This window comes from Carettochelys insculpta, chromosome 9, assembly GCF_033958435.1.
Source record: "Carettochelys insculpta isolate YL-2023 chromosome 9, ASM3395843v1, whole genome shotgun sequence".
Lineage (NCBI taxonomy): Eukaryota > Metazoa > Chordata > Testudines > Carettochelyidae > Carettochelys > Carettochelys insculpta.
In genome coordinates, this window is record NC_134145.1 from 43,603,761 (window position 1) to 43,629,337 (window position 25,577).

Consider the following 25,577-nt stretch of genomic DNA (forward strand, 5'->3'; position numbering starts at 1 on the left):
CAATCCATCCAGAGCAGCCAGCTGCTCCACATTCCTGGTCTCCAGTCCTTCAATATCATCCAAATCATTTGCAACCACCTCATCCTCCATCTGGCTTTGTCAAATAAAATATTGCACGACACTTCGGGAAGTGGCCATAACACACTGTGAAATGGCTACAAGCTATTCAGCATCCATGCTAGCACCATGCAGCAATGTGAGCCAGGGCAGGCTTTGGGAAAATGGCCCGAAAAATGGTGCAAAATTCCTTGGGTCAGGCAGTTTGTTTTCCAGTGGCAGGGGAGGTGGAGGCATTGCATGCTGGGATGATGACATCAGACACCAACAAGCACTTGCAGTGCATTTTTCCCCATAACAAACTAGCACAAAAACCCAAAATGAAATGGGGATGCAGGCACTGTGGAATAAGTACCCACAATGCATTGCTGATGCAGTCAAACCTAGCTCAGGCAATGGAGACACATTGTGTTGACTTTATGGACATCTGTGGGTACTCATGTTCAACTTTATAAAACCTAGCAGTAAAAAGTTAACTTCAGTAAATTCAACTTTATGTCGTAGTGCAGACATAGCCTAATGCTTCACTTGCTCATTCCTCTAATAACAGGCTGAGATCCCAACAGCGCAGTGAGGCGGTGTGGTCTTCCTCCAACCCAGAGGGGGAGGGACAATCACCACTCAATTATATTGCCCTGGCTGCTATTTAAGCCCATTACTTGTTGTCCTGTCCTTAGAGATTAAGGAGAACAAGGAGGAGGAACAAAAACTGTAAAACTCCTTTTTATGTACTTGAAATCTTATATCTCTTCTCAGCCATCTTTTCTCCGCACTAAACAAATCCATTTTTAAAAAAATCTTCCTTCATGACACTTGGCTCCCAGACCTTTATTCACTTTTTGTTGCTCTTCTCTGGACTTTCTCCAATTTGTCCACATCTTTCCTGAAATGTTTGTTTTTACTCTAATCTTTCTGGAGGCAATGAATGGATTGTCTTTACCAACAGCTGCAAAAAAAGTGTACTGCACTGAAGTGATGAAAGACAAGATAGAGGTTCATGCAGTTTTCTCCACTCCCTTTGTTCTTATCTTCTGGGCATTCTGCATAGCAGCTTCCTCACCTTCAGAAGTCAATTCTCTATGTTCTCTACTCCTTATCACCTAAACCCTGTAAGGAGCTTGGTACCTTCTAAGAACTGCCTTCAGTGGAAATTCAGAACAGTCAGCACCTAGTTGGATCAGTACGCAAAAGAGCAAAATAGAATTATGTCTTCAGCAGCATGAGTTAGGCACTGTCTGTTCTTAAAATTTTGAAATTTTAAATATCCCAGCAAAGTACTGACACAAAAGTCAAGTGCAGATGCAGTTATGCTAATACAGCTATTCCCATAAAGGAACAGAAATAAGTTCTACCCAAGAAAGGTACTTTTATTTCATGTATAGCAGCATCCGCACTAGGGCTTCTACAAGTATAACTGTATCAATATCAAATACAATCTAATATCAATAAATATTGGAGGCGATTTATAATGACGCAAAATGTGTGTGAGGAACAGAATTTATTAAATAGCAAGCTGCTTCTACTATGTATTAACAACTGTATTATCTGAATGTCCACAAGACATTACTAATGGGCGAGGGTATTAATTTTGTTTTAATGTGGTTTAAATTTATACATAAGGGTCACATGCACCAGAGTTTCCAGAACACCTCTGTCAAACTTCTGTCCTCCACCTAATTCTCTCTTATGCATGCCACATTCCCCACCCTCTTCTCTCTCTCTCTGTCACACACACACAAAAATTTATACATAAACCTTTAAATAAAAATACAGAGCTATGTACAACACCGTCATCTCATAGTAAATCCCAAAGGGATGTAGTCTCTTTGCAGAGCAAACACTGAAGATTGATCTCCAGAAAGGTACCTATGGTGGTCTAGTCATATGTCTAATTTATGGCCAGCGCTTGCACTCTTGTTATGCTATTGAAGCTTTTGGTGCCCACATGTTCATTAGATGTGTAGCAACATTCTTTTGCACACTTACTTCAAAATTCATCCGTCTACTACTCAAACTGAACAAATGCTCAGGGAGGAGGTTGCCAGGTTCAGCTTTGTATAGCCACATTTCTGTTGTTTTCCTGACACTTGCTGTGGAATAGCTAACAAAGATGATGAGAACTGAAAACATAAGTAAGCCCTGTGTTCTTCTCCTTCCTTGGTGCTCACCTTTCACCTCCATTCAATAAAGGGGTATAACCACAGCTCTGGAAATCTGCACTTTTTAGTGAGCCTGATGTCAAAATGCCCTACACAGGCCACTGAATGGCCTGTAATGTGGCAGGCGATACACAACTATCCCCATCGTTAAGCATCTGTAAGCAAATTTTGTAACGCTAGCTGTGACCAAGAGAGTGGTGGACCTATAAAAAAATCCCACATTACTGTATTTCTATGAACGGAGATTTAGTTCTCATCTGTGAATATCGCTGTTTTTATAACCAGTCTTGTGTAGATTTTGGCATGTCAATATTCACATCTGCCTGCTTCTGTGGGAGTCTTTTGAACACAACTGATAGAATTCCAACTAATTTGGAATGCGATACAGCTGGTTCATGATGTTCTGCTGACTCAGAGTCAGGATTTCCTTAACAGTGACAGAGTGGCTAAAATGACCATATCATAAAGACACTTACTTACACATTCAGCATTTTCAGAGCACTCTTCTATGTACTTTCGGCAAGTGAGCCTTTTCAATGTGATGAAAGATGTAGCTGCACCGGAAGCTGCACCATATGCTTTTCAATAAAACCTAACTCTGAGCCTGTAGCATTTTGAAATATTAAGCACTTGTTTATACCATTTTTGCTTAGCAAATCTAATGTCATTTTCCTCTTTTTGATGTCATGCACACAACTTGTATGCAAACATGTTATCAAATATCTATTATGAAAATAAATTTAATTTTACAGTCTTGATTTAAACAAGGTAAGAAAACTCAGCTATGCCTGAAGCCAGGAGCCCCCCTGTGATCGGCACTCTATTCCTTACACACCCTAAGACAAGAGTAAAAATCGCTTCAGTTAACAGGACTCAACTTTGACAGGCAGTGGAGCAGGCCTTTACATTCCCATTACAGAGCTATTCTTTATCAAACACAGGCCCTCTCAGAGATCCAGAGATGCCCAGATCACTTCCATCTTTTGTAGTACATGATAAAGACACTAGAATGTAACTGTTCTCTATCTTTCAATACACACTTGATCCAACACCAACTGCTAATAGTGGTTTGTTTATATAATCAGCTGATTTGAAGGGTCACGTTCATCATGGTCTAATCTTTTTTGTTAATATTTATGAACATTGTAACTATTTAATATGACAAAATCTATATCATTTGACAAAAAATTATGCTTTTTACCAAATTTATTTGTTTACATTTTCAGCTCTCAGCTGAGTGTGTGCGCTACATTTTGGTCTCATAGGGATGTGTACAGAAACAAGTTACAAAATTTATTGCATGCCAAAAAATTAACAAGTGTCTAAATTTGAGGCTCCCTTTCAGCTTAAGGCCAATGCCAAGTGGCCCTGATCGAATCAGTCCTATACTAGTTAAAAGTCACTTTTGGAGAAGCTATGTCAGCTGCAGTTACTGAGCTACAAGACACACCCAAAGACCAGGGGCTACTAGACGACTGTGTCATTCTGACAGAACTGAAAGCAAGAATATCATAATTATTTGTTGATTCTGGCACACAAGTATAGAGAAGAAGAGAGGAAGAGCCCAACAGTCCTGGACTGGCAAAAATGAGTCTCTGAGATGGAATTTTTAATGAAAACACTGCCTGGCACTACTTTGTGTGTGGGCAGAGGTTTTCAAGCTACATCAGCAAGTTAAACAACTGCACTGAAATATACTAAAAGAACAGGCAGCTGTGAGTAGAAGTGGATGACTCTCACGGGGTTTGAGGCTTGGCAACTGTCAACTTGTTTCTCTGATTTTGTTGATCTAATTCAAGAAACCTTTTTCCCCCTGTAATTTAAAACCCTTCCCACCCCAAGGCAGAGTCAGCTTTAAAAAAAAAAAAAAAGGGGAAATCTGTGCTATGTATTTGGAATAGAAGAACGTTGTCATGCTCCCCTCCCCTTGATCCCGGTATTAAAACCTAGGTATTTGTTTTTCTCTCTTCACTTTCTGCTTTGTCATCTACTAACTTTTTCCTTCAGAAGTTTAATCTCCATTCCCCCACCACCAATATCTTGCAGTATCTCTGCAAAGATCACAAATTCCATAACATCAGGGTTCGTATCAAGCTTCCAATCTCATCACGGAAAAAAACAGTTCACTTGCTCCTACCTGTGTTGGTTTAATGTTATACCTAAACACTGGTAAAGGCTCTTCAACATATTTAAAAAGCAACAAATGTTTTTTACAGAGAGGCTGGTATGCTAAAGTACTGGACACAGTCTTCCCCTGGCACTAATACATCTTCTAGTGGAGGTTTTGACTATATCAGTAAGAACGCAGGGAGCAAATATCTAGCTTCAGCTAGCACCTACCGTCTGTGAGAGCCACTGTCTAACCAGCAGGAAAGACTTGAAACACACAAAAGGAAAAAGATCAAAACTATAAAACTCTTTCTCCATGGAAGAACAAAAGAGGCAATACAAGACATACAAGTCATATCCCACCACTTATTTTAATAAATAAGATCTTAATAAAATAACTGTATAACTTTGGAATATTTCAAACTTTAATCACCAGGTCTCCTTTCTGTTTCTCCTCTTTCTAGCCTCTTCTTTTTAAAAAAAATGAATTATTAATTTGTATGTGCAATGTTCTTCCTAATCTGTTTGTTTAAAGGGATAGCCATGGAACCTATTAGTATAAAGCTGGCCACATTTATTAGTATAATAAAATTAAAAATTCAACAATTATAAAACTGTAATTGCAATACCAGCTACAAAACAGAACACATCTGTGACTGCAGGTGGATTCAGTGGTGTTTACTTTAAATAAAAAGAGTTCATGACAAACAAGATACGTGGGGCTTGTGGAGTTGCCCTCACTTACATGTCTGAATTTGGCCTCTTAAAAGCAGTAAATCATTGGTCAGCTGCAACCCTGTTCCCGGTGCCACACGGAGTGGGCAGCCAGGGAGCAACCCAGCCATGGGCCAGTAGCTCCCACAGAATGGCAGCCCCAGTTGGGAGCGGCTGAGCTAAATCCTGCCTTCCCCATGTGCCCCCTGTGGAGGAGAAGCCTCTGGAGCCCATGGGGCAAAGTCAGGGCCAGAGAAAACACCTCCGGGCCTGGAACTCAAACATTTATGTGGGCCTTTACGGCTCAGGACTGATGGACAGGCCCTTCTAAAGAGCAGTAACAATTTACTTATAAATCAATATTTTTAATTTTTCACCTATTATAGTTATAAAATTGAAGTATGTCTTTTTAATGGATGCTCTGTAAACCATGTTGTTTTGAACATTTGTACTGCATATGTCCCATCGATTTCCACTGAACTCACTGAACACGGAGCAATTTTACCAGTGCCCTGTATTTTGGCACAAGCAAATATGGTCACTCTACTTTTTCATACAGAAAAAATAATTTAAATAAACTGTGTTTGACCACAGGAAAAAAAAATGAAACTAAACAAACAAAAGCTTCTCTCTCGTCATCAGCAGCCTCAGCTACTGGATATGTTTCCAAACAGGTAAACCAGATTTTGTTAATCTTGTTAGCGGAAATATCCTACTATAATATACTCTTTTACACATTTTCAATCTTGAGACTACACAATGTGTGACATTTTTAATGGTTTGAAATGCACTATGTCCCCAAGCATTTAAAGAGCCTAGTCAAACAAAAGTCAATTTATCTGCCAGTAGAGAGAGCATACAGCAGCCTCCAATCACATGACAAGCTTTCACTCCAGCAAGCAATGAAAACAGATGAACTCCAAACAAATAACGGCAAAGCTGAAAAGATGCCCAGTACATAAAACCACTGCAAATACTGCAGCGTATCTGCTGTTCAGTTTGGCAGCCTCATTGTTGCTCAAACAGCTGCTATTACTCATGGGAAGCAAGTCTCATTAAATAACCCCTTGTGCTTTTATCCTTCCAGTTTGTCACTAGTGTCACTAAGACTATGGAAGCATGTTTGCATGCATGCACGCACAGCAGATTTTTTCATCATTGCTAGGGCCCCAACACTGACCAGCACAGATAATTAAATCAAATACTATAAAGACAGGAACTGTCTCTTCCTGTATAATGTACAGCACATAGCACCTGCTGTTCATTATAATGTATACATAGAATAGTACACTGTTAAGGCTATTTTATAGTGGGGGAAAGAAATGGAAGACAGGTTGAATCCCTCTCACCCAGCAATCTCTCAGCCAGCAACATCCCTGGTCCGGCAGGACAATGGATGTTGCTGGACTAGAGAACACCCAGACCACAGAGCTCTCCAGCTGTGCCTTGTACAGCTGAACCCTGCTGGTGGTAAAGAGCCTGGCTGGCAGCCTGCTCTGGGGAGTTCCAAGGCAGGGAGCCAAGTCAGGAAGCCCCTATACAGGGAGCTGCAGTTGGGAAGCCCCACTGCGGGGAGCCCAGGCCTAGTCAGAGCTCCGCCGTGAACCCCGCTGGTGGGGAGTGGGGGTTGGGATGGGAGCCGGGCTGTGGCACCCAGCCCAGACAGCAGCCCAGCAGCTGCAGGGACCCTGGCCTGGCTAAGCTGGGGGAACCCTGCAGCCTCACCACAGCTGGAGCAGGAGAACCTTGGTAGCCCTCATCTGGGAGCAGGCTGGGGTGCAGAGCCTCGCTGGCAGCCTCGTGGCTGGGAGCCACCGGCAGCCCACAACTGCAGGGTCTCCTGCTAGACTGAGGGAAGTGTGGCAGCCATGCCAGGAAGCCCTGCAGGAGTAGAAGTTTCCCCCGTCCAGACAGTCAGCCTGACCTCCCCTCATCTGTGGCCACTCAGGTTCCAAGGGTGCCAGACAAGGGAGGTACAAACTGTAATTAAAAATCTTTAGTGAAAAAAAGAGTATCTCTGCACATTAGGGACATAAAAATTTAAACTGTTAGATTTACCATTAACTTGACCTTAACAACTAAGTCAGCTGGCTGGAGACCCCAGCTCTGGCCCCCGAGCGTCACCCAGTGAGAGGGACCAGCCCTGGCTGTGTCATTCATCTCATTTTATCAGCAACAGTAGCTATAAAAAGCCTTTTTGTTTTAATTCCTCGATTTATTCACAGACCCAAGAAAAAAGTTTTTTGGTATTTTTGAATAGGTAATGTAACAAGTTTTGGGAGGGAAAAACAAAAGACGAGAAGCACAATGCTATTTTGGATTATTCCAAGAATTGCAAAGACAAACATACAAAAACACAGGTAAATTTCCCTGGTTTGCCAATGCCTTTCAACTGCACAAATGATCAAGCAAAAGTAATTAGGGGAGCTCGGTATTACTCAGTAAGACACTTCAATCACCAGTACCAGACAGTAACATGAGGGGCTTGATTCTTATTTACCTTAAGGTCTGTTTACATCACTAGACAGACTAAAGGAACCTTAAGGTAAATAAGAATCAGGTCTCATACCCACTGTAAAGTGCAATCCACAAAAAGTAGTGGAAATGTATTTTCGATGTTAAAAAGGGAAAATTATGTCTGTGATATTTATTCTATTCTGGAGGATTTTTAATATGACAGGTCTTTAGATCCTTATAGATGCTTTTCTGTTCAGGCAGGGGAGTGATGCACTGACTCAGAAGTCAAAATCTGTGCTGAATATAGGCTGGAAACGTATGTAGGAGATTACAAACAACACGCTAGAGAAAACCAGCTTTTGTGTAGAGAAAAACTAATCACAGGTTCACACACATAGTTCTTTAGAATTCAGAGTAATCCACAGTAACTAATCATCATTGTGCCTCAGTCATACAGCAGTAACAACAGTACTCTGGTGCTTTGTCACTTGTTAAGCAGGCAAGGAGCAAGAGAGGTTTCCTGGAAGCTGAGCACTTGGGCAGATGCCAGGAGAAATTCAGGCAACGCCCAGCTGATCAGCAAAGTGCCCACAGCCACCCACAGTGGGCGGCATGTGTTTCTATTGGTGGTACACGTCCATGCATGCCTTGGTGCCCATAATATTTCTTCCACAATGAATGGAAAATATTATTGATAACACTGGTGGGGGGATTAAGTCATACAACTGTTTGAAAGAAAGATAAAAACATCAAGCAGATCCACACTGGAAGGTCCCATGGCTTGTTATACCCCACTGTTCAACTACAGGTATAACTAAGAATACCTCCCCCGCCTTCTGCTCACTCAGTCTAACTCCTTCATAACCCTATATCCCTCACATCCTCCCTACCAAAAAAGCAGTCCAGTAGCACTTTGAAGACTAAAAACATAATTTATTAGGTGAGCTTTCGTGGGACAGACCCAGTTCTTCAGACCAGAGCCAGACCAGAACAGACTCGATATTTAAGGCCCAGAGAACCAAAAATAGTTATCCAGGTTGACAAATCAGAAAAACTGTAATCAAGGTGGGCAAATCAGAAAAGAAGAGGTGTGGTAGGAGGGGAAGAAGTCAAGAGTCAGATAAAACAAAGTATGTAAGAGAATCCTTATAATGGACCACGTAATTGCACTCCCAGTTCAAATCACATATTAATGTGTTGAATTTGAATATAAAAGAGAGTTCCACACTCTCTCTCTGTAGGCGATCCTTAAAGTTCCTTTTCAGTAAAACACAGACTTTAATGGAGTGGGCCATTCTGTTAATGACCTGAAAGTGCTGGCTGACAGGTTTGTGACTTAGGGGCTTTCTGATGTCTGTTTTGTGTCCATTCATTCTTTGTTGAAGAGTGTTTACTGTTTGTTCTATACACAAAATATGTGGGCATTGTTGGCACATGATGGCATATAGGATGTTACCTGAGGAACATGTGAATGTGCCCGTGATTCTGTGAATAACCTGGTTAGGTCCAATGATGGTATCTCCAGAATAGATATGTGGACCAAGTTGGCAAATCTGTGTTTTACTGAAAAGGAACTTTAAGGATCGCCTACAGAGAGAGAGAGCGCCAAGCTCTCTTTTATATTCAAATTCAACACGTTTTCTTTTTTGTTTTTTTTTTTCAATAAGATTTGCTTTAGGAAGAAAGATGTAGAGAAAAAAATATGAAACCCAGAGGTGCAGGAAAAGCCAACACAGTGTAACTATGTTATGTGGACTACTATCTGCAGTCATTGTTTGGCTATATGAATCAAACCATGCTGGCCACAAGTAAAATTCCATATATGGTAATAAATTGGTCCTCATTTATTCTGAGCAGCGAGTACTCAGTTGTAAGGATCAGACTGAAAAGTGCCTATTTGGTTACTGAAACAGCACCAATTGCATCTTTAAATACCCATCTCATAGAACTGGAAGGGAACTTTGGAAGTCATTGAGTCCAGTCCCCTGCCCTCACAGGAGGACCTATCACCATCCCTGACATCTATTTACCCTGATCTTTAAATGGCCCCTCAAGAACTGAACTCACAACCTGGGGTTTAGCAGGCCAATGCTCAAGCCACTCAGCTATCCCTCCCCACAAGGATCCCTGTTTACAAGCAGAGCATGTAGTAGCTTGGGGGAGTGCTAATTGTAACTCCACTACCTGTCCTGTCATGAAATTGCCTTAGAATATTGGCATGGATCTTCAGTTATTGTTCATTCAGATGTAATCATCAAAAGAGGGATGTGCTCAAACAATCTGACTGTATACAATTTTGATGTCTGTATTTCTTAATAAAAATGAACTGTCTATTTGTGGACACAGTTGGCAATTACATCGTTTTCCCAAACTTCAAAGACTGTCCTGCTCTGCAGTTGGGATATCCATTAGGACCAGGGTGAGCAAACTTTTTAGGTCGGGCCTCACTTTTCACCCCTGCAATTAGCAGGCACCTCCCACCTGTCTAATGTAATCCAAACCGACGAAAATTTCAGTTATGTTCATATTTAAAAAGTCCTTTCAGCACATGTAAGAAAATAAGTATATCGACTGTAAAATCTTTATGGATTTGTACATAAATGTGAATGCACATACATAAAATCAGTACTATATTTCAACATTTTTAACGAGACCCAGCAGCTGATCATGCTACGCCACCCCAACAAATTTCACATCCCCCAGAAGGGCCCACCCCCCACTTTACTCGCCCCTCCATTAGGAGACACTACTGGTACAAAAACAGATTCATTTCCAAAGACTTTTTGTAATCCTGACCACGAGAATGTCTACCTGCCACAACATGTTCTTACTGTCTGGTAGTCTGGTCTGAAAATATTGGAGGAAACAGAGCATGTACCTGGATTAACCCTGCATCTACTTTTGCCGGCCTAGAAAATTAATAAGCTACATGTGCAAAGAAGTTGATGCTGCAGGTAAGGACATCCCAATTCCACTGTCAATTCATCCCAGGACTGGTACTGCCTCTTCTTCATACAAAATAACCCTTTCCGCCTCCTCCCCATGCTTAGTCACTTTCACCATCCTTTCCTTCTCCCCGCTTCTCTGAAGCTTGCAGGTACACGGGCAATAGAGCAGCCTCAACCAACTACAAGTGGCGGAACAGAATTCTGAGGTACCTTCCACTCCCTTTGCCTAAGAAAGAGGAAATGAAGGATCTGAAAGTGACTTCCAAGTCACTCTGCTGGAGAGGAAGCTAGTCGCCCCATGAACCTGAGAACCTGGATGGGCTGGGAGGCTAAGACATGGAGTGCCAAGGGGCTGCTTGATTTTCTTGACTTTAAGTCAGCCCAGGCTCCTCTCCTTACCACCCACAATTGCTCTCTCTGATCCTTTTACTGCGATATTTTTCCTCATAACTTTAATCCACTGTACTGTCTATCTCAGGCCTTGTAGGTAGCCTCTGCCAACTATGATGTAAAGAAAAGAAAAATGCAAACACAGGTGTAAAGGGACAAATCCAGATCAAACCTTTCTGTTGCCTTTTTAAATTTTTAAATGCTTTGCTATATTAAACCATTGGTAAGCATTATCCAATAAAACCACATTATCCAACCAGAAAAGATGGTATTAGTAAACAAGAATTTTTAAATTACCTTTCCAAAATCTCGCACATCAAACAAATCAAATGCTTCAAAAAGTTCACTTTTCCTCATCCCAAATATCTCACAACATGCTGAAAGGAATGTTCTTATATTCTTCAGGCAGAGAAACTAGAAAAAAAACAAAAACAAACTGTTAGCGTACAGGCATATAATTACTAATTAATTATGGTATACTTTGGAAGCTTGTGCTTATTTTTGCAATTATGTATGTATAGGAAACCCCACTGCAATATTACCATATTTAATATTCTCTAGCATCTCTATTAAACCACTATTTGTGTTTATAATTCAACCATTAAAATTCTTTTTAGAATGAATAGTTTTTCCAAGGTTTAAATAGAGGAATTTTTCTCAGCATAATTAGTTAAACCTAATTTTATACTGGCACAGGGAAAAGCTAAGAAAGTACCAGGGTTTAATTAGTTTTAAAATGGCTTCAGTTTTAAAAATTAAAATGCGTAAGCTTAGGTATAAGAGTGAACCAAAAGCTTTCAGTGCTAAAAGAAAAATTACCACAGCAGATCTGATTACTGAATTTAGAAAGCAATTGGTCAATTTACATATGTACCAAGTATTTTCATTAAAAAAGCTAATTGGAAGTCTAGTTACAGAGATTTACTGTAAATGCATGCACATTTACAGATTCAAGACACCACAAATAATATTGTCAAAATGGAACATAATTACCCACCGGGGAATTATATAGTTATGATTTTGCAGTCATTTTTGCATAATTAAGAACTAGTTCAATTTATCAAGTGGCAAATGATCTTAACGGACAAACCGTCATTTCTAGGATGAAAGCTGTAATTCAATTTGCTGAACACAGCAATAGCTACCAATGATTTGCACTTCTGAATCATACGCTGCTGAGGAATTATACTCAGGCCTAGGACTGGAGAAAGCTTTAATCAAGTGAACATTCTGCTTCCCTGATTCCACTACTCCCTATATACATCCCAGACTGCCTGTTCCTCAGTGCCTACACCATAGTCTCAACTCCACTTCAGACAAGTCTTCCAGAGATGGTGGAAGACCCCTTTCAGCAACCCGTAACAACTGCTTCTCATTAACAACTCCCATACCTTAATACACACATGCACCAAACAGAAAATGAAAAGGCAGTTAGGGTACTCTGTAATCCAATGACCTATTAACGTCCATAGCTGACTCCCAAGGAGTTCTGTTTTCAGGCTGACAGGCCTCCTCTTTGAAATTATTCCTTGGCTGTTAACTTGGAATTTTTTCCCCCTTCCATACAGCCTCTGCAAAATGCTCAGTGCATTTGCATATTTAACAAATAGCAACTGATCTCGTCAGGTGCTAGAACTCCTAACTGGAGAAGAGAGAGCCGTCGCAAGCAACTAGTTAAAAACATAGAAAAAAAAAATCCCAAAACCAAATTTCCAATGAGGGAGAAATAACCCCTTGAGAGAGAAGCCTCTGTAGCTACATACTTGCCACTTCTGTGTACCAGCAGCATTGAAAGCTGGTGGTTCCCTGCCCCCACCTCTAGATAAGGGGATGCAATTTGTTTTCACCATTTCACAGATATGTTATCTTTTGAAACAGCAGAGAAAATGACAACCAGGGTCTAAAGACAAATTTAAAAATAAACTAGTGCAAGATGTACCAGTTCTTTTTAACAGAAGATAAAACTCCACAAACATTTATTTTTATTAAATCTTACACTCCAATAAATAACAAGGTGCAAAAATATTAAATGTTTATAGACAACAATATCACTTCAATGAACACAGCAAATCAGTCTGAAAATTTCTTTCAAAGCATTATCTTATTCGGACAATAAACCAAGATTAAAACCCAATTCTCCCAACACTTAATCTATAAGAGTAAGGAAATATAGAACTGAGCCCATGGTATAGCTACTTTTGTTTACATACAACTAAGGTGATACCCTTGTTTCGGCATAAAGACAACTTGCGGCTTGTATGCCAACAATCTCACGTGCAAAGTAACACACAAATGGTTTATCCGCATGCACGCACTTCAGAATTTACTAGTGTAAATAAGGGAAGAAATAATGAGGTGGAGATACAGCTTCTTGGTTTAGTTTTGGGGACTCTGTTTAAAGACGTCAGATTTGGGTGAAATGACACTACAACAGGAAGCAAAAGCATGCAGAATGTGGGGTCTAGCAGTCACTAAACAAGCCCAGTAGCCCTTCTGAAGCTATACAAGAAGCTTTCATTGTGGACAGACCACCTGACATGAAATACCCATCTCACTATCTGAAGACAGAGTTAACTGTGCCTCAATGAGACGTTAGAGACAGTCATAACTCAGCAGCTGAACAAAAACAGAATAAGATGAGTCCACTACAAAGTCTAGGTCCCCAATTTGCACCAATCTATTTGGATGCAGATGGTGTACTCCCTTTCTCACCGGAAGTCAGAAGCTGTGAGAGTTTGAGACTTGATGAAGAGATGCAAAGGATTTGTGACAAGTGTGAAATTGCCAACCTGCTCTATCTGAAAGAAGCTCATGAGACATACACACGCACTGAACAGCACATATCGCAGAGGACCATGACTCAATATGAGTTACAGGGAACTGTGTGATTTAGTATATGTTTCCTAAACATTTTATAGTAACAAGTGTGGAACTTAGTGTGTGCCTACTTTAGGAACTAACTTCAAAGTTAACTTCCAAGTTAGGGGCTACTTCGAAGTAGCCTGCAGAGAGTCTATGCACATTTTCCCTTACTTCGGAGTTAACTTCAAAGTAAGGGAGACCAACATTGAAGTCCTTTCTCCATTCCCAAGATCGGAGTAGTGCCATACTTCAAAGTAGGGTGTGTGTAGATGCTCAACTTCGAAGTCCGTTGCTTCCAAGCTGTACTTTGAAGTAAGCAACTTCAAAGTTATTTTGTAGCGTAGAACCAGCCTTTGACTAAGAAACACCATGGAGCTATCATATAACAATGGTTTATGAGAAATATTTACAGCTAATGCAGGGAAGAGGCCAAGAACAGATTTAACAAGTCTGTACTCATACTGTAAAAGCACTCATTCAACATTAACAACCTTAGGTATGGAAAATATCTGGGTTGGCTGGAACGGCAGATAAGACCAGCTGGTGAATTCAATGTAAAACAAACCACAGCAGTCAAACCATAAATTAACCATTTCCAGTAGCTAAGCGTCAAATATACAATTTATAGAATAAGGACCAGAGTAAGTTTTGAATCCAACACAAATCTGTGCCTGGTTTACAGAAGAAAAAACATTTTATTGGATCTGCTTTACAAACCATCTTCCTTAATTTCAGGAACCTTACGACATACAAGCCAAAGCAAGAGAAGAATGGAATCCACAATGATTTATCCTGAGAAGTGAGAAAGTCACACTCATGTACTCCTGCCCCCAACACACCACTACACTGTCTGGAGAAAAGTGATCACAAGACTGCAAGTAATGGTGGAGTCTGACTTCTGAGAATTGAGCCACAAAAAAAACTTACACATAAATTAACAGGAAGGGGGAAGATGTGCTATGTTTTGAAAGCTATAGCCACCAGGTTTGTTCAGAGTTTATATTAGAGCAGCCATTACGTTTAATAGTGTACTCATAATGGAATACAAATTACACACTTGTAATCACTAATATTCACCATGCTGAAGAAATTAGTTAAAAGGAGCATTTGTACATTAATTTGGCCCCACTTTGGTGATGCAGAGCAAAGAACATTACGGTGAACACTGAGGTAGCCCTTCTACATACACCTGATGTGAAGTCACTGATCTACTGTAGTCCAACTTTCAAAAGGCATTTCTATGAAAATTCATCTAACCTCATACATGTAGCTACATCTATTTTCCTCATTAATACATTAGCAATATATCAGAGTAGGTTAAATATATATCAGGACCCCTGCTACCATTCAACACAGTTTCTTGTCATGAGGACATTTCCTCCTAAACTAAAACTACAGTCATCCCTTGTTAAATGAGTACTTTACTTACCAGTACTCGCTAAAACGAGGGACACATATACCTACCTTTGTTCACGAAATGAGTGAACTCCCTCCCTGCTTATACAAGTCTTACCCCCACCCCACAGACCCAACCCACAGCAGCCTGAATCCCTGCCGTCTCCACAGACCCAACCAGCCACAGCCTGGAACCCCGCCAGCCCTGCAAACCCAACCTGCTGCAGTCTTAACCCACTGCAGCCTGAAACCCTGCCAGCCTCACAGACCCAACAAACCATGGCCTTAACCCACCCTCCTATCCACCCGCCCCATGAACCCAACCTGAACCCTCTCCCCGTCCACCCCATGGACCCAACCTACTGCAGCCTTAACACGCCGCCCGCCCCATGGACTTAACCCGCCACAACCTTAACTCCCCCACCCACCTCATGAACCTTCCTCCCGCTCATGACCCCAAACTGCCCCCAGTCTTTACCCTCTCCAACCCACCCCCAACCCAAAGTTCACTTACCTTTCAAAAGCAGCGCCACATGCTGCCACTCCTTCACCAAATTATGAGCACTTGGAATGAATCGGAGACTTTCACATGTATTTTAATGAGAACTTAGTATCCCTCTTATGAGTGTTTGCCTACAAGCAAAAAGTTGGGAACCAATTGTGCTCGTATAGTTGAGGGACGAATGTATTCCTACAAACACCAAAAATTAACTCTGTGGTCTTTTATTCTGTGAGAAAGAACCATCGGTTATGTCAAATCCAGAGATGAGTCTGATATTTGCATTCTGTGCCTTATATATAATTTTATTAAAAAGCAAATAAATGTGTCATAGCCATTTGGCTATATATTTTGAAGGAAACCATCTTACGTAAGTGCCAATATTAGAGGAAATTGAATAAAATTCCTAAGAATAATCTAAATGAATGATCAACAGGGAAACACTATTTTAAGTACATGTAAGAAAACTGGTAAGAGGTACTGAGTGTGACACAATTCTTACAACATCTATAGAATGTAAGATACAATGGGTATGGCAACACTTTTATTAGTTCTTTTGCATGAACCTGCCTCCAGGACCAAATCATTAGTTACACACAACATAACCCATTTAAAATAACAGGAACCCTGAAAATATGATGTAAGTGTTCTATTAACTGAAAGTATACACAGCAAGTTTGGTCTCAGACTTAATGGTTCAATATTTTCTACTGCTCAAATGGATTCAAAGATTTATCATCTATAAACTTTTAGGCTATGTCTAAACTGCAGACTTCAGTCGGGAGCTCTCCAGGCTCCCAACAGAAGTCTGCTGCTCCATGAGTGTTCTGCCGATATCCCAGTCATCCTCATTCCATGAGGAAACCGGGATGTCTTGGTGTAGGGGATTTTCTCAATTTTTAGCCCCATGTGGATGGGCCAAATGCCAGGAAAGCCTCTCCTGACAGATTTGTCAACAGGAGATGCACAAATGTGTTGCATAATCTACATATCTTTTGCCAAGAGATCTCAGCAGTCCAGACACAGCCTTAAACTAACCAAACGGCTCCCTGGGTATAGTTTTAAAGGTTACTAAAACAAAAATATATGCATATTTATTTTCACTTTCATTTCAGTAAAAGGACTGCCACCATCATAGTAGTTACAGCTAAGGATCAGGAAACAAAGGGTAGGAATAAATGGTAAGTTTTCAGAATGGAAAGAGGTAATAGTGGTGTGCGGTCTGTACCGAAACCAATCCTAGTCAACCTATTTATAAATGATCCAGAGAAAGGGGTAATCAGTGAAGTGGAAAAATTTGCTGACGACACTAGCCTGCTCAAGATAGTTAAGAACAAAGCAGACTGTAAAGAGTGTCAAAAAGATCTCACAAAACCAAGTGACTGGACAACAAAACGGCAAATGAAATTTAAAGTAGATAAATGTAAAATAATGCACATTGGAAAAATAATCCCAACTATACCTACAAAATGATGGGACTAATTTAGCTGTAACTACTCAAGAGAGAAGGCTTGGAGTCACTGTGGACAGTTCTCCAAAAACTTCCACTCAGGGTACAGCAGCAGTCAAAAAAGCAAACAGAATGTAAAGAATCATTAAAAAGTACAGAGAATAAGACAAAGAATATCTTATTGCCCTTACAGAAATCTATAACTACTAAGCACAGATTGGGGCCGTGTCTACACTAGCCCCAAACTTCAAAATGGCCATGCAAATGGCCATTTCGAAGTTTACTAATGAAGCACTGAAATACATATTCAGTGCCTCATTAGCATGCGGGCAGCCGCGGCACTTCAAAATTGATGCGGCTCGCTGCTGCGCAGCTCATTCAGACGGGGCTCCTTTTCAAAAGGACCCCACCTACTTCGAAGTCCCCTTATTCCTATGAGCAGATGGGAATAAGGGGACTTCGAAGTAGGTGGGGTCCTTTCAAAAAGGAGCCCCGTCGGGATGAGCCACGCGGCGGCAAGCCGCGTCAATTTTGAAGTGCCGCGGCTGCCCGCATGCTAATGAGGCGCTGAATATGTATTTCAGCACTTCATAAGTAAACTTCGAAATGGCCATTTGCATGGCCATTTTGAAGTTTGGGGCTAGTGTAGACATAGCCATGGTCACTGTTACCTTATTTCCACTAAAGGCCACCCCAGAGTTACACTCATATGTATTTTATTAAATGCCACTGTTGGATTAAAGAAAAACAGGGAACTAGTTTTCAAACACACACACACACACCCTCCTGCACTCATATACACATAAACAGGTGAATTCACACATGCGAAGAGATACACAGGGACAGCAACGGAAGCCAAGGCATAGCTATTCCAGTGTGTCTGGCTGCAGTCATGAATCTGGGGCAGCGAGCTGACTTCATGACCCCTTGTCAGCTTGCTCTCATGTCAGTGTAGTACTCAGGAAAGTCAGTTCCATTCAACCTGGGCCGGTGGAGGGCCTTTCCAGCCAGCCAAGATAAACTCCTGCAGAGTGGTGATGGCAAGAAGCGATCCTATAGCTTTGCACCCATATTTTTATATTTTTCAGTCCACAGCTCTTGTCTTGTGCCACTGGCCTAGGTGGTTGTATGGCAATAAGTCATCAGCAGATGGGACTTCAATCTTCTCTTGATGGGGCCTCTTCCTCTTTCTTGGGTGAATTCTTTTGGAGGGCTCAGCTCCTGTTATTCTCTCGTCATTAAGGTGCTGCTGGCAGCAGTCATCCAGACAGGCTGGGTTCAGGGACCGATTCCATTGCACATACACACACATTCACATTTTCCTTACTTGCACAAAGGAAAGTTCACTTCAGAGAAAGCAATTTCTTTTATAAAGGAACAGCCACGATTTCTTACAGACTTATGGGATCTACAAACAATTTCTTACTAACTCATAATACCTAATATAGACCTAGCAGTTGCTACAAAACATAAAAAACTTACAAATGTAAAGGACTTAAAACCAGCAATGACTTACACAACTTACATCTGCATTGTATTGGTTTGAGCAAAGGCAATAGTCGCCTCATCTCAAAAAGATGTGTTAGCACTGAAAAAGATTCAAAATAGGGCAACAAAGATGACTGGGGTTTGGAACGGGTGCCATATGGAGAAAACTTAACAAGACTGGGACTTTTCAGCTTAGAAAAGAGAAAACTAAAGTGGGATATGATAGAGGTCTATAGACTCATGACTGGAGTGGAAAAAGTGGATAAGGAAAAGTTATTTCTTGTTCCCAAATAAAATTCATGGCTAGCAGGTTTTAAACTAACAAAAGGAGGTTTTTCTTCCTGCAGCACACAGTAGGCCTGTGGAACTCTGTGCAGAGGACGTTGTGAAGACCAGGACTTTAACAGGGTTAAAAAAAGAACTAGATAAATTCATGCAGGTTAGGTCCATCAACTGATATTATCCAGGACGAGCAGGAAAGGTGTCGCTAGCCACTCTTTGCCTAGGTCTACACTAGCCACGGAAGAGCAAGCACTTAGATTCAATTTTCCAGGGCACAGTTTTGCACATGCATGAAACGTCGCATTCCGGGATCAATGTCAAACCCAGAACTCCTTGTGAATCTCGGGAATTAAGCAATGTCAGTGGGAAAAGCGCTCCCGTCGACATTCTGCAGTGACGAAGGGGACCGATGTCAATGGCTGCAAAATTGATGTTAGGTACGCAATTAACGTACCTAAAATTGCATAGCAGCCATCAACATTCCTGATAAGGGTAGACATAGCCTTTGTCAGAGGCTGGAAATGGATGGCAAAAGAGGGATCACTTCGATGATACCTGCTCTGATCACTCCCTCTGTGGCATCTAGCATTGGCCTCTGTTGGAAGGAAGACAGGATACTGGGCTTGACGGATCTTTGGTGTGACCCCGTAGAGCCATTCCTATATTCTTATGTTAATATTTCCTTGGTTTCTTTTAATTGGGTCTGTCAGTTGTGACTCCTGTAGACAATGCTAGACCTTGCTTGCTCGTGCCTCCTCCTACTTATTATTAACTTCACTAAATTAACTACTGCAGGAGCAATTGTGCAAACTGATTTTTTTTTCCCAAGTGGATGCTTTTTAAGACCTCTTAAAATCAAGTTCCATGTAAGGTAGACAGCTCCTGTAACACTCTGTTGACCCATTTCAGAAGAGTAGGGGTTTACTACAGTGTCCTAACCAGTAGTTCAATTTCCTTGACAGTGCTGTACAGTGTGTAGTGTGCATCTGCATATCAGTATTGGAGTATACACAATTTGGGCCAGGGATCTGCAAATCCCTGGCACATGTGCCACTCTCGGCGCGTGAGCCGATTTAGAGTGGCATGTGACAGGCTCCTCTGGCCTGCCCCTTCTCCCCCAGGTAGCACTGGAGGGGATGGGAGCGGTGGGCGGGCAACAGAGCCCTGCTGTGGGCCCGTGGTGCAGGGCTGGGACCAGAGTGCAGAGCCCCTGGTGCGGCGTGGGGTTGGAGCTCAAGTCATGGGGCCCCTGCTGCGGTGTGGGCTGGGGCCAGAGCCCCTGCTTCAGGGACCCTACCATGGGGGCTGGAATTCCCCCTCCCCTCCCAGAACCCCTGCTGTGTGGGGCCAGGGCCAGAATCCCCCTCTTCCTGGAGCCCACTCCTTGAGACACAGCTGGTGCCACCTCTGCCCCACCACTTGCAGCCCTCTCCTCGGCATGGGGCCGGATCCCCCCTGCCCACCCAGAGCCCACTCAGTGGCATGGGTCTGGAGTTGCCTCCACCTACCCACCCTGGAGCTTCCTCCGCAGTACAGAGCCAGAGCACCTCTCCCTGGAGCCCTCTGAATTAATTAGGGCTTTAGAACAATGAGGGTCTAATTATAATTGTGTATTTTTACAGCATTATTCATAAGAATTCTGGAGGAGACTGAGAGGCGTGTCATTGATGGGCTTTGTTTGTTTATTAATGGAGCTGTTGTGAATAGGACTATTAGTGACTTTAGAAAGTATCACTGGCACTCAGGCCATACACAGAGGTCAAAAGGTCAAATTTCAGCCTTCTGCTTCAGAAAGGTTGCTGACTCCTGATTTAGGCATAAGTGTTGAGTGGGCTGATGCATCCTGTGATGTGAAATGGTTTCCATTATATGCAGCCTTTACAATTTGGTTCAGAGGCTCTCATGATCTCTATGATAAAAATTGTTCCAGAATCTGTGAATTTAGGAACACTAGAGAGCAAAAGGTACTCTAGAAAGGTCACATGTAATTATATTAAAATTTAACAGCTTTTAATGGAAAACAGCTGAGAATTCAAAACAATTAACTAATGTGTAAAAATAATTATACCATTTTTCCCATTGTAGTTTGTAAAACATATATTTTGGTAATGAACTTTTTCAATATGCATAGAACTTGTGTGGAAAACTTCCATTGACACAGCTTCTATTAACATTAGACTGATGCTGGTAATTTAGTCTTAATAAGGTGGAGTGTCATTGGAACTATAAGGATTGCGTGAAACTTCTCCATTACTAGGTCTTTAGAAGGCAGTACAATGTAAATGAAGTTGAATGAGTTGCTTCTATTATCAAGGTTTTGCAGACTGTTTTTATCTGCTGTGCTGTCAATGGTGCAGTTAGTAATGTGCTGTAATAGGATTTCACTGAGGTTAATTTATTGATTTAAAATGTTGATTAAAAAGGTTAAATAACCTTTCCCTCTGTTTCAAGCTGACACACGACGGAAAGGCCCACGCTGTCTGTAATACTTAAGGATCAATTGTGCCTTAGACTGCAAGGGCTGGTGTGAAGCCACACTGCTGCAGAGGGAGCAATAAGAGGCATTCTGCAGGTTACTGTCATTCCTTTAAACCTTATTCAAAATGGCATAACCTAATGTGTAGTGGCAAGGAAATATACAGAAATATTTTAGAGTAAACATTGAATAAAAACAGCTAATTAGACACAAAACTGTGACTGCCTGCATGGAGAAAGGATTTCACTACCCCACATCTGTAAATAAGAAAGAACTTCACGTTTCCTCCATTTATATGAGTTTAAAAGTTATTTTTCAGGAAAAGTACTTTAACACTGAAGATCAAAGTACTCTAGTAAAAGTAATGTCTTATTGTTCATTGCTAATATTCTGTAACTGAAATACTTTGTGTTGGAAGAAAAATTTTAAAAGGGGAATGAGACACCAACATAACTAATTTTAGATGCTAACTTTGCCTTAGACATTCATGTTCAACTCCCATTGAAGTCAATGGCAAGAGAAGATTAAAAAGGCCACAAAAATGAGGGGTGAGGAATTAGCACCGAATGGATCTTTTAGGAGCTCATTTTCTAAATTTCATTGTTGGAAATTGGAATGCAATTTTGCCTACCCTTTGTTTATGATGATGAAATAGTCATTTAGGTGTGCAAGCTTTGCTTCTTGCACTTAACAATTGAATGCTTGTTGAACATTCACCCAGCACTTAAAACAGATTCATACACAGCTCTCATTAAAGTGATTGTTTGAGGGCAATCTGAGCCCTATATAGTTGATGAAAGAAGCAGACACAAAGGCAGGTAACCATAAGCAAGAGGCAAACCTTGTACAGCTGATTGCTATGTCACACTAATGAAAGCAGGATAGGTAATTACTCTGATATGTTCTCTCCTAGCATCAGAATTTAGAGCACTCTCTTTAAAAAAAAAAAAAAAAAAAAAAAAAAACCTCATAAAAAAGATATATTATCTCCCAAACATCACGCAGCTCACTGAGATTTTTTGGTGTTCTCATATTACAGTATATTTCCCCATCACTTACTGAACTTTAGAAATTATCTTTTGAGTTCTGAACTATCCTATGAAGAAAGTTAACAGATTCCAAACATACCACAGCACTAGAACTTAAGCAGGTGATTTGTAGTGTCTAGTATCCAAAAGAGAGAATGTCAGAACCCATTAGGAGAGACAAGTAAAGTACAGATAAAGAAATTACATTAGTCATTAACTCTGTGCTATCTAGATTCATTTTTTTCTTTGATAGACAAGGACCCTAATCATTTAAGGGAGAATTGCAAATACCATCCCTTATGTGTAGATATCTAACAAAACAAACCAGCAGTCATATCGCACTTCTTCAGATCACTTGTAGCCATGTTAGTCTGCATTCTGACAAAACAAACCAGCCATCATGTAGCACTTTGAAGACTAACAAAATAATTTATTAGGTGATGAACTGTCGTGGGACAGACCCACTTCTTCAGATCAATTGGCTACACCTCTGCATAGATATCTAGAAAGTCATTACTCACCCTTGCCAATGGGGTTTTCTTAAAACTGTGGTTTAAAAAAAGTCTTACAAGTTTAACCACGCAATTGTGGGTTCTGATGTAAGAATCAGCATTTTATATGAGAAAAATTGTAGGTCATAGGCTGGAGAATCAACAAATCATACATATGACAAAATGACTGGATTAAAAATATGGTCATGGTCAATGCATCTCAGAAATTTGTTTTTTGAAGAAGTGATGTTAAATAACACAATAGGGGCTATGCTCAGATAAGCAAAATAAGTACATTGTTTGCTGGGGAAAAAGTGATTCTCCCAACTGCCCTCTTCTGTAATTCCTGGGAAAGCAGGGTTAAACCAAAATTGGAAAGAGGAATAAAAGAGAGGAACTGATCATGGATACGACGCATCTTTCTCCTGTTCCTAGTTTCAGCTCTTCCTGCAGAACTTGGCAAGCTGCTTGATCTTCCCCAAGTAAGAAAAGTCCATTTTTGAGGTGCTTTCACAGAAATCAGATGGAAAGGCTTCATTCTGACTCCCACTCTACTGGACCAAGACAGCACAAGAAAAGGAAGAAGTGCACAGTTGCCAGTCTTACAGAAGAACGGGAACACAGACATTACCACTTTAAATCAGGCCAGTGCCACACCTAACTCTGTATCCTGTCATCGTAACTGGCTAGTATGAGCTGTTCAGATAGTATGAGCTGTTCAGACTAAGAAACCCTGCAAATGCCTAACTTGATTCAAGGGAAAATCTCCTCCTCAGAAGCTGATTTATACCCTCGGGCTTGAAGGTTTCCTTATCTCTGTCTGCCCTTGCTTGTTTGTTTAAATATTTGTTATAACATGTCCACCTCTGAAGATGGTTGTTATTCATATAAATGAATAGTAAATTTCTTTAAATCCTGACAAATCTGGGGTGGGCAATAATTTTTTTGGGGGGTGGGTACTCCAAGAATTTTGTAAGTGGTCAAGGGCTGCATTCTTCTATGCTATTAATGAAGGAGGTGCAAGATCTGGGATGGAAGTTGGTTGTAGACGGGAGCTTGGCGAAGAGCAGCCATGTCAAACTCGCATCCAGGAGGCCACACATGATCTGACTGATGTTTTTTGCAGCCCAGGACTAGTTGTTAATAAAACATCTCAGTGTGGACCACCAAGTCACACACACTTCTCTGGCACACACGAGCAGCAGTGGGTAGGACAAACCCCAATCCCACCTCCTTGGGCTGTCCAGGTCTGGTGCATGCATACTAAAACCCCAGGGAACCTAGGAGTTTTAATATGCATGCATGGGACATGGACAGCCTGAGGAGCTGCAGTGTTTGTCCTGCCCCCTGCCACTTACGTGTGCCAGAGTGCGCCCGGGTTTTAATATGCATGTGCTGGACATGGACAGCCTGAGGCGGCAGGATTGGTATTTGTCCCACCCCCTGCCACTCATGCATGCCAGAGAAGGGTGTGTGACCACTCTGGGGTAGCTGCAGGTGGGGAGCCACAAGGGGCAATTGAGGAATATGATGCAGAGTAATATGTGGGGCACTGAACCCCACATGGGTCAAGGTGGAGGGGGGCACCTGCCTAAGACAGCAAAAGGTAGGGGCCCACGGGAGGGGCAGAGCAAGGGCAGCCAAGAAGCATGATGCAGAGTAACATGGGGATGGGGTGCCAGGGGTGCAGTGCAAGTCTCATGGGGCTGGGGGGGGTCAGTGCAGTGAGCGGGCAACACAAGCCAGAAGGGTCTGGGGGATAGTGCATGGAGGGTGGGCAGTGCACACCTCAAATGGCCAGGGGGTAGTGCATGGAGCGAGCAGTGCAGACTTCCTGGGGCCAGGGGTCGTGCAGTGGGGGCGGATTTCATATAAAGGAATGGAGCTTGCTTTTTAAAGAATAACCTGGTTACCAAATGACTTCTGGGAGCACCCAGCTGACTGAACCACTTCAACAGTTTGCTCAACTTGTTTTCTGAATTTTACATTTGTACGGGGCAGCCCCCCCACTCCCCAGGAACCCTGCACAGGATTTAGGAGAGGCCAATAAACTTGTTTTCTGCACTTCACGTTTCAGGGCTCCCCCACTTCCACCCACCTAGGCTCCTGGCAGCTGGTGGGCTAACTCCCTTCCTCCCATCATGTGGCTAGGCCCCACCCCCACCACACCACGTGGCAGCAGAGCTGTGTGGACCATGCTTCCAGACAGTGGCATGTTATGCCTTCCACAGGGTGAAGGCTTCTTCCCTGAACATGGTTTAGCAGGAGAGCACAAGAAACTTGTTTTGTGCACGTCACACTTTGCTGGTCTGTCCCATACCCCTCACCCTGGCACTATGCAGCTGGCAGGCTAGCCCACTCCCCCATGGCTAGTCCCTACCCTACCACACTACGCTGTGGCCAAACCGTGTGAAACACGCCTGCAGACAACACCGTGTTTTGTCCTGCACGGGGTTTCACTGCTTGACGGGGCTTACCCTCATTAGGACAGAAGCAGAAGTTGACTGGGGGACATATAGAATGCTCTCCCTTCCCAAACCATGTAGTTCACAGGAGGACTTCCTATAAAGGACTGGAGCTTGTGGGCTTTCTCTCTCCCACACAGGCAGTTGTTAGGGCTTCTTTACCAGAAGAGGCAAGGGAATCCCTTCATTCTTTTCTCAGCTTTTCTATCTTCTAATGTTTCCTTAACTTCTCCTTCTCTTCTCAGGCCACTGCATGTCTGATGGGGTAATGGCTCCTTCCAGCAGACACTAGACATTAGTCTTGGAG

At 41.9% G+C, this 25,577-nt stretch overlaps 1 protein-coding gene across 3 annotated transcripts in view; it reads right to left on the reverse strand.

Moving 5' to 3' along the window:
* VAV3 (vav guanine nucleotide exchange factor 3) overlaps positions 1–25,577 on the reverse strand; it is a 263,598-nt gene that overhangs the window by 197,942 nt on the left and 40,079 nt on the right. For all 3 annotated transcript variants that reach the window (XM_075002479.1, XM_075002480.1, XM_075002478.1), the window contains exon 2: positions 11,132–11,248. In XM_075002479.1, coding sequence (XP_074858580.1) covers positions 11,132–11,248 — 117 coding nt within the window. The remainder of the gene's footprint in view (positions 1–11,131; positions 11,249–25,577) is intronic.